We start from the raw sequence: 10,862 nt of genomic DNA, 5'->3' as shown, positions 1-10,862 counted from the left end.
AGTTTGTTTATAAAGAAAACAAAACTTAATAATTGAATTTTAGCCAAACAAAAGTTTTAATTTTGTGTGCTTATGTGGTTTCAATGTACTAAAAACACTTTTATAACAAAAAAAGTGAATAAACGCATATAAGCTGTTCAAGTATAGCTACAGCAAGCTAAAATGGTTTATGTTTAACGCACTTACTAAACATAAAAACTATCTGATTAAAACTTTAATTTTCTTGATTCAAAACAATTTTTAGATAAACCATCATACACTTAAAAAAAACTTAACCAAACTGCTTATTACATTATCTTAAAATTAAAATTAATGAAAATTAATACTGCAAATACTTATTTAGAAGCATTAACATTTAATCACCTCGTTAAATAGAATTGAACTTTAATTTATAATTAAAAGTTTTAATTAAAACTTATAATTTCCAAAAACTTTATTTTTAAATTGTGTTTTAAATTCAAAAAAAAACAGCCAGCTGGCACTTATATACAGCTGTATTTGACAGAAGAAAACACTTTATTATGCGTCTTCGCACACATTTATTACCTTGTTCACAATTATAATTGTATATGAGTCAAAATAAATCAATGACCTCTTGAAAAAAAATAGAAGTTTTGTACAATTTATTTAAGTAGCTATGATTGTAAGCAAGTTAAAACTGTTTTGTTATTGACAAAAAGCTAAACAAGTTTCAATGGAAAGTATAAAGAACAAAAGTATGTTTTTTAGTTTATCTAAAGTAAATATTATTTTTTTAAATGTAAAGAGCTGCTATTTTAATTTTCAATAATAACTTTTTTAACTTTTAATAAATAAATATCTGGTTTTTATACTGATTCTTAAAGATCAAAACAAAACTATTCAAATTTTTAAAGCCTAAACCGTTTGACAACTTAGAAAAAAAAAGGTTAATACCTCCTACAATGAAAGCACTCTAAAAACAAATCACAAAACCTTATTATATTAAAGCTCCAGGTCGCAAACGCAAACGGAGCAAATAATTTTCAATAAACAAAATTTGGTCGTGCAAAACCTCAATATTAACTTATCATTTTGAACAGAGCGAAAATAGAGCTGCGGACAACTGAGATAATCTCAACATGGTCGCGCTCTGTTGCCCACACCATCTTCTTCAAGCTCTCTCTTGCGTGACTGCAATTGCATTATGACGTCATGCGCGCTTTGACGGCTCCGCACCGCGCACTTGTGGCTGTTTTGTATTTACTTACTGCCTGGCCGTGTTTGTTTCTTTAAGTTTTTAGGTTGGCAAACAAATTTCGCGGAAACCAAGTTTTAAAGTGGTTGGTTTTCTGCAACAAGATATCTTGATTGTACGAAATAATTTGCAATTGCCTCTCAATAGTTAACAGTTTCTTTAAACTGTCCACTCTAGAACAATTACATATTTCAACACCACTTAAAAACTAAATAGTTAAATTAAGTTATCAATTTCATAATCAGTATTGTATTTGTTATAGTTTAATTATATCATTAAAATAAAGTTCTCTAGAATTTTAAAACGAATTAATTACAATAAACTGCAGAAAAGTTCTTAAAACGTCAAGTTTCTTAGTTGATCGTTAAGAAGCTATTGATAAAACACAAAGCTGGTAAATGCGCTGTATTAAAAAAAAAAATTTGTTTGTTTTTAAACTTAAACCAGTAAAATAATTCAAAATCAACACAAATTACTAGAAATACTTTCAGAAATTATTTTGATTAAATTACGTTTTTTTTGGTTTAAGATTTTTATCTACAAAATGTTAAAAAAACTAGCTAACTAATACAAAAGTTATACATTCAGTCAAATTAGTTTAATAATTTTTTCAAGTCGTTAAAAATTTAACGATCCATCTTGTATAGTTACGTCACATAACATTTATCAGACTACATTATAAAACTGAACGTATTTACGTATTAGGATTAAGCTGAGGGATAAATTAAACTACGGTAAGTCTTTTGATTCATAAATTGTTAGGTTTTAACGTTCTTTTTTGCCAAATAGCTATTTGTTTGAATGAAAAAAGTATGAAATAAATAAAAATTTAACTCAAAACAACTAATCTAAAAGTTAGAACTAGACAACAAAAACTTATAAAACTTTGATAAAGCCTATTCTGATAGTATAAGCTCTATAACTTGGTTTTTAAACCTTGAAATAAGTTCAAGCTTTGTTAAACTCTGATTATAAAAAAACCACAATGAAAAATTAGACTTTCATACAAATATTAAGAAGTAATTTAACCAAGTGACTGCTAACGTCAAATTTAAGTATTAAACTTGTCAAAATATATTAATGTTTAAAGACGCCTTGTCCTATTTTGAAAAGATACATTATACAAAATATTATGTTCTATTTACATTACTTGAGTTTTCTTAAAGCTGGTACATTACTTTTTTTGCAACTGACATAATTAATTTCTTAATGAAATAAAAGTTTAAAATATGTTTAAGCTACTTAAGGGATAATATGTTATTAATAGTAATAAAAATCACGAGCCTCTGTCAATATTTTACTATCTTAAACTTATATGAAAATTAGTTTAAATGTTAGTACTTGAGTTGTAGCAAGTTTGTACAAGTATATCAGGTAGTTCAATTGAGTTTGAGAAAAGTTATTGTTGGCTCGTGACTTGTTTTATACTTTAAACAGGTTTTTAAAATTGAAAAAAAGTTTTTTATATGTGTTTAAGCATAATTTTAATTTTAGCAGTCTAGCTTATTGAGTAATACAAAAAAGCACGAACTTTTCAGGCATAAAATAATAACAAAATGTTTGCATAAATTTCAATAAAAAACTACCTGTTAACTGCATGGTATTAACTTTTGAAATTCTACATTTGACTAATTCTAAGGATCTTGAAAGTAATTGTCATATTTGTTTGTACAAGGGAGTGTCTAAAAACTTGCATTCATGATTAATTACTTTTTAAGTTTAAAAAAATGTTTACCAAAGGTCGGGAACTATTTTATTGTGCACATGTTTATTTGTATTTAAATCTAAATTGAAAAATAAATCTTGAAATATAACTGCTGCAATCTAGAATGCGGTTTTACTGGTTTTTTATAAACTTTTCTTATGATTGATTGAGTGTATTTCATCAACAATATTTAGATTGAGTGATAAGGTTGGTTTTTATGAATTAAAACGTTTGATTGCACGGTAAGAAAAGTTATTTTATAATTTATACTTTTTACCTCTTAATATAGTTATTACAATACAAAATGTTAAAAAATATTTAATGTGTCTATTCAATTTAAAACTTATTGGAAAGGCTCGGTTTTTTTTTGTTCAGCTGAGAATCGAAGAGTTGTAGTTATAACTAATTGTTTATTTTTTAAGATAGCTTTTATTTTGAAAGTATATTTGTAAAAAAGTTGAATAGTTTAACTACTTCTAAAAACTATAACATTTGTGTCATATACTTGTAGATAGTACAAATAAACATAAAGTAAATATAAACTTATAATTGAATTTATTTATTTTTTGTTTTAGAAGAATAAAAGTTATAAACGGGTAAATACTCATTACTAAGAAAATATAAGTAAAACATAGGTTTAAGAATGCGGTTTTACTGGTTTTTTATAAATTTTTCTTATGATTGATTGAGTGTATTTCATCAACAATATTTAGATTGAGTGATAAGGTTGGTTTTTATGAATTAAAACGTTTGATTGCACGGTAAGAAAAATTATTTTATAATTTATACTTTTTACCTCTTAATATAGTTATTACAATACAAAATGTTAAAAAATATTTAATGTGTCTATTCAATTTAAAACTTATTGGAAAGGCTCGGTTTTTTTTTTGTTCAGCTGAGAATCGAAGAGTTGTAGTTATAACTAATTGTTTATTTTTTAAGATAGCTTTTATTTTGAAAGTATATTTGTAAAAAAGTTGAATAGTTTAACTACTTCTAAAAACTATAACATTTGTGTCATATACTTGTAGATAGTACAAATAAACATAAAGTAAATATAAACTTATAATTGAATTTATTTATTTTTTGTTTTAGAAGAATAAAAGTTATAAACGGGTAAATACTCATTACTAAGAAAATATAAGTAAAACATAGGTTTAAGAATGCGGTTTTACTGGTTTTTTATAAACTTTTCTTATGATTGATTGAGTGTATTTCATCAACAATATTTAGATTGAGTGATAAGGTTGGTTTTTATGAATTAAAACGTTTGATTGCACGGTAAGAAAAATTATTTTATAATTTATACTTTTTACCTCTTAATATAGTTATTACAATACAAAATGTTAAAAAATATTTAATGTGTCTATTCAATTTAAAACTTATTGGAAAGGCTCGGTTTTTTTTTTGTTCAGCTGAGAATCGAAGAGTTGTAGTTATAACTAATTGTTTATTTTTTAAGATAGCTTTTATTTTGAAAGTATATTTGTAAAAAAGTTGAATAGTTTAACTACTTCTAAAAACTATAACATTTGTGTCATATACTTGTAGATAGTACAAATAAACATAAAGTAAATATAAACTTATAATTGAATTTATTTATTTTTTGTTTTAGAAGAATAAAAGTTATAAACGGGTAAATACTCATTACTAAGAAAATATAAGTAAAACATAGGTTTAAGTACAAATTTTAAGCATATACTTTTATGTTATTACTAAAACTGTTATTTTAATATACGTGTAGAACAATGTTAGTAGACAAAAGAATAAATTTAACACGAAACAGCTTTGATAAAACATTTTTTTAAACCTTAATCAAAGTTTTACTTATGTAAATTTTTATACAGTTTTACTTTTACTAACTCATTTATAATTATATTTTTTCATTAACAATTAACCAAAAAAAAGATTACTAAAGAATAATTTGTTATATAGTTCAAAAATTATAATGAAATAATATTCAGAGAAATGTTCGCAACAAGGAACGCGTGTTCTGACGACAAAATAGATCTTCACACGAAGACAGACCACCTGGCAGTGAAGGCCCAGCAGTCGAACGAATACCTGAGCGAGCACAGAGTTCAGGACCTGATTCACATGCTCACTGCTCTGCTAGTGTACAACAGGCCAAGTAATAATTAATTGAAATATTGAAACAATAAGTAGTATTACTTTTGTAAGAAAAGCAATGCAGAACATACATAAAGCTCTAAACAGACCAAGTAAAAGTTCAAAAACTTTGAAAAAATAGTACTTTTAAGTTTTTACTGAAATGTTCTGTGATTTAGAATTTAGTTTTTTGGTAAACATCAACCGAAAATTATTAAATAAATTTTTACCCTTTTGAGTTCAACAAAAAAAAACAAGCTGGTTGCGTTTTAAAAACCAAAACTTAGAAAGAAATTTTTTTTTTGATGTTTGAAAAATAACTTTTGGTGATAACAAGTTTAGTAATACTCAAACACGTTAACTTATATTTCACTACTCAATTTATTATTTTGAAATATTTTTCATGTACACCGAAGTCTCTAAGCTAACATTTTTTCCAGGCAACCCACGGCAGTTCATGGTGGACCACCTGAAGAAATTGGTCGAATCCAGGGACAAGAGTGCTGACCTGCCCACTTTTATAAACAGGTCCTTAATAAATTTATTATTAATTTAGTTTTATTAATTAACAAAATATATAAATTGGTTCAACCTCTAATCTTTTATACTTTTATTTATAAAAAACACTTTATATCGAAAGCCCACTATCACAAACAGGTCAATAAAAGAAATAATGTGTTAAATATATTAACTAACGTTGTTCACAAGCAAGTCCGAAAAAAAATAAATATTTTTTTATGTTTTTCTATTTTATTTCACCTAATCATAAACAGGTCGAACCTGGAATCGGTGTTTAATGCTTTGGATCCAATCAACACCAACATAACTTCGAGAAAAAAAGCTGTTCAAGGTAAAAATGTATATTTGAATTTTGATGACGTTTAGGTTTATAAATAAGTAAGTTTTTGTATATAAAAATATGGTTGCTTAATTGTTTAAAAACAGTAACTTTTCACCTGAACATTTAAAAATAAAAGCTTTACAAGATACCGTTGAAAAAATTGTAATGTTTTTAGTAAATTTAAAGTCGTTTAAACTCTTTCAAGCTAAGATTATTGGCAGTCTAACGTAATTAAACTAGACATGTTTTTCGTTTTAATACTTACTTTAATACTATTAGTATTTATTTTAAACTACTTTTTGATATTTACTTAACAAACTTTTGCTAGCAGTCAAACAATCATACAACGTCCTTTGTTAAGTTAGTACTACCTTTATCGATTTCGAGTATATAATTTTTTCTATAAGTTCAAGTAAATAAGATCGTTTTCAATATTTTCAGTTATGCTTTATAAAATTATGAAATATACTTTCTTTTAAATGTTCTATCCAATGTACTTCGTGCAATTGTTGCTTGTTAAAAAAATAATTAGTTTTAAAGTAATGGCTTAGATCCAAACTATTAAAAACTAAAATGAATATCTTGTACAAAGTAAAAACAAGCTTGTTTAATTTCAAAAACTAACCTCAATTAATAGATGTTTTTAATTAACGCCAACATAACATCCAGAAAAAAAGCTGTGCAAGGTAAAAATGTATATTTTAATAAAATTGTACTAATTTTACTAAGTAGAAGGCAATTAAGGTAAAAAACAACTTAAATTTGGTGACTTCATTGACATCTAGCTTGTTTTTTGTGTTATTTATCTTAAAGTAGAGCTTGATTAAAATTTTTATTAATACTCTGTGATTTTTTTTTTGTGCTTAAGTTTGTTTAATGTTAATGTATTTCATTACCTGAAGCTTAAACTTTAGAATTTTTTCAATATCTAATAGAAGTTTTAGAATTATTTCAATATCTCGATAATTTCATTGGCATGACAATTGTTTTTTCAAGTCATATAGTTGTCAGACACAAGACATTAATAAAACTATTTTTATACTTATTTTGTACAAAGTTGTAACCAACTTGTTTAATTTAATAACTAACCTCAATTGATAGTTGTTTTCCGAAGATCTAATTAAATTTGTTTTGTGAAAAATAAAAGCTTTATTAAATCAAATTAATAAACTAGCTTAATTTAATATTTTTACTAAATAGCTTTGTTGTTTTTATCTACTACACTTTTTAATAAAAGTTTTGTAGATATAATTGTTGTTTAAATTTTTGCATCAAATATTAAAGCTTGCAGTTATAAGAACAAAAAAAAATATATCGAAAAATGCAAACTAAAAACAATAAAACAAACTATAAAACAAAGATAAGGAAACAATTTAGGGAGTAAAGTTATTATAAGTACAAGTATTTTGAAAGACAAATAAATGTACGATATAAAACATACAGGCTGTCTGAAAAAATTGATTAGGTATTCAGAATTTTAATGTTTTTAATATTTTAAAGTGTTTTACAATGCTCGAAGTTAAATTAAAAAAAGTAATGCAAAGTTTTGCTGACAACGTGTTTTAGTTTAAAATTCAAAAATGTAAACTATTTTGTATGCATTTAATAAAATATTTGCTGTAATGTATAAAAATCTTTCGTTTACACCAGACTAATCTTTTACTTCAAAAATAACAAACAGACAAACTATAGTTTTTAAAAAACAAACAGAATTTTACATATATTATGAACTTGCCATTTACTTTAATAATTCTCTGCCTTATAAAAAAGCTAAAAGCTTATAAATGGAAGTATATTGTTGTATAAACTTAAAAGTTAGTCAAGTTTAAGTTATTTTTTTTTAATCCAATAACTAAATTTAATTTTACATATGTACTGAGACATAACTTTTTAAAACTTCATTAAAAAATTTACATAAGAAAGTATAATGACGTAATAAAAACTACCAGGTTTGAAAGTAATCGGAGTGAAAAATTACGACAAATATTTTGTGGATGAAACAAAAGCGAAGTTCAATGTAGACAAAAAGACTTTTATACGCGAGGCGTGAGTTAGAACTGCTATTATTTAATTTAAAGCTTTTAAATTCTCATTTCTTGTTTGAAAACAAACTTTGGTTTCCAATATTGTGCAAAAATCTTCTAAACTGTAAAAAATTATGCTATATGCGTTTTTTCCAGTTTATTTTCATTTGGAAAAGTCTACTTTTATAAATAACTTTCAGTCAAAGAACTTATTTTTTTAAAGAAAATTGTAAAAGCTTCTTGATTTAACGAAAATTTTACATACTAGTTTTAGACTGAATTTTCTAGAAATGATTCATATAAATTTTCCTAGATACTAAACTTTTACTTAAACATTTTGATACTTTCACATTCTTATACTTGTGTAAGAAATGCAATCATTTATCTACTTTTATTTATTTTTGTTTTTGAAATAGTTAAAACGTTACTATATATAAGTCATAAGAAAACACAAAAAACGTGATAACAAAACTAGTTTTTATTGTTTGAGTATATGAATAGTTTATTGAACAAAAAAAAACTGCTCAAAAATTAATCAAAGGATCTGGTGTACAAAAACACCTTTCGGTTATCGAGTCGTACACCATTTGGACACCTTTTTGTCTTATCCAGGACGAGACGAGATTGAAATCCACCCGCGATCAAAGTCCACCCACGTTCAAAATTCACCCGATCAAAATTCACCCAGTCAAATTCGAGAACCGCTTACCGATCGAGGGTTAGGGGTAACAGTGATAGTGAAAAAAAAAACTAATAAATAAAGAAAAAAAGAAAAAAATCGGGTGGATTTTGAACGCGGGTAGATTTTAATAGTATACCTCCAGAACGTATATGAACATATGAACAGCATACAAATAACACGCTAAAAAATACATATAAAAACTTAAAGTTAGTTTTTAAAACTTACTCTGCATATGTACTTTTCAATTATTACTACTTGATTCTTGAACACTAAAAAACAACAGTTAATATTTAAAAACAGTTTTTGTTGTGGTTAATTTTGGTAATTTAGAATTACGTAAATTGAAAGTCTTTGCAAAAAAGCAACTTAAGTATTAAAAAATAGCAAATACAGTTATATAGCGTTAAACCACATATATAAAAACTGCATTCTGTATTTGATGGAACGCTCTACTATAAAAGTCTTTAAAGAAAAGTAAAATGACACTACTAACCACTGTTATCGACTTTTAAAATATAAAACTGGTATTTAATGTACTAAAGATTTATCTAAAGTTACAAAAACCAAACCCTAGGTAAATTTTTTTGGTATTTAATTCAGTTTAAAAATTATAAGTTTCTAGGTAATGTTTGTTTTATAATAGAATAGAATTCACAATCTGTATTTTTTTTACTGTAACAATCGAAATTTTTTTATTTATTTTAAACTTCTGAAAACAGCTTTCATTTCAAGATTCTTTTTGAAAAGTTCTAATTTTGCTTTTAAGTTCAAAAAAATAAGTAAGAATAAGTGTTTGATTACAATAATTTAAACAAATTTCAACCAAATAATGATGTAAATAAATGACTCTGCATGAAATTTGTTCATAATTTAAACTTTCTAGATAAAGAATTTGCTCAGATATTTTACTAATATTGTTTTATATTAATTAAAACTAACATTTAACAAATTTATTTAATCTATGTTATAATCAAAGCTTCCCAATTGAAAACTTATTCTATATTAATTGCTATGATTCTTAAACAGTATACTTTACGGCCATCATTAAACAAATTTGAAATGTTTCGCACCATGAATAATAAATAGTGAACATTTATTAACAAAAGCATCATAGACAACCGACGACCAGTTTCGTCGTTGTTGAAGGCCAAGCTAAAACTTTGTCAACTTTGAAAACGACGAAACCGGTCGTAGGTTGTCTCGAATGCTGTTGTTAATGGTCGTGTGATGAAGTTAATTTTTTACTTTAACTATTACAAACATATCTATTATATAATATAAAGCTGAAAGTATTTCATTAAAATAGTTATATTGAGCAGATCAAAAATTAGTTTTTGATGTGTTGTATAAACTTGTTAGTCTTACAGCTATATGTAATTTTATAAACTTGTTTATCAAGAGATGTTCAGACATTAAAAAGTATATACATTTAAGTCTATTTATATCTCAAACTTTTTATTTATAATATAAGTATTTTTTACATAGAAAAAACCTTTAAAGCAAAAGATTCGTTACGACAAATGTGTTGTGTTATATTATAAACTATCAAACTTAAGGGTTAAAACTATTTTTTTAGTTTTTTTTTTTTTTAAACCCTACGTGATTCAGAATTTTTTGTTTTTTGTTTTACAAGTTTTATACTCTCGTTTTGATTTTATTTTCTTTACAGTAGCGGTTAGTAAATTTTAAAAAGCAACATTACAAACTATAAAGTTCAAAGTTTGTGCACAGAAACTTAGAACAATGTATTTTTATCAAATAGCTTGTATTTATTGAGCTAATAACTATAATTAATAACAATAGTGGTAATTTTATTGCATTAAAACTGTTTTTGAGCCTAAAATACTTATAAGTGAAATAATTAGCATAAAATAATTCTATGTACGCGATACTGCACATTGTAAAGCTAAAAACGTTTTCTAAAATTTTCTTAAGTTTAATATTAACTTTAGTAAAAATAACTTTTCTACAAAGGCTACTACAGTAAGAAAATTTAAAATAAGTAAATAAAATATTTGTTTGTTGTAAACGTATCATATAACTTTTTTTCTAAAGCTTTATTTAAATTTTTTTAAAGAAATCAAATAAAAAACGCAATCTTATTTTTCAGAGAAAATGGCTTGAGAGAAGTTAATAGCACTTTTAAAGCTGAAAGCTGTACATGAAACAACGACATTCATACAAAAATATAAAAGTGTAATAAACTATGCATGAAAAAAATTTGTTGTAATTTTTTTTAAGTAAAGCAGTATATAAAACAACTGTTTTGTTTAAAAAACTAAACA

At 24.8% G+C, this 10,862-nt stretch overlaps 1 protein-coding gene across 1 annotated transcript; it reads left to right on the top strand.

Annotated features, from left to right (window-relative positions):
- Positions 1–4,889: 4,889 nt before the first annotated feature.
- LOC145839180 (EF-hand calcium-binding domain-containing protein 10-like) lies at positions 4,890–7,921 on the top strand. Its single transcript, XM_082946788.1, has 4 exons — positions 4,890–5,052; positions 5,471–5,558; positions 5,804–5,880; positions 7,821–7,921. Exons 1-4 carry the CDS (start codon positions 4,890–4,892, stop codon positions 7,919–7,921), a joined length of 429 nt encoding a protein of 142 aa, XP_082802914.1.
- Positions 7,922–10,862: the final 2,941 nt, after the last annotated feature.

Source organism: Thalia democratica, chromosome 6 (genome assembly GCF_965202585.1).
Source record: "Thalia democratica chromosome 6, ktThaDemo2.hap1.1, whole genome shotgun sequence".
NCBI lineage: Eukaryota > Metazoa > Chordata > Thaliacea > Salpida > Salpidae > Thalia > Thalia democratica.
Note: the sequence above shows the minus strand (reverse complement) of the source record. Positions and strands in the feature narration are given on the sequence as shown.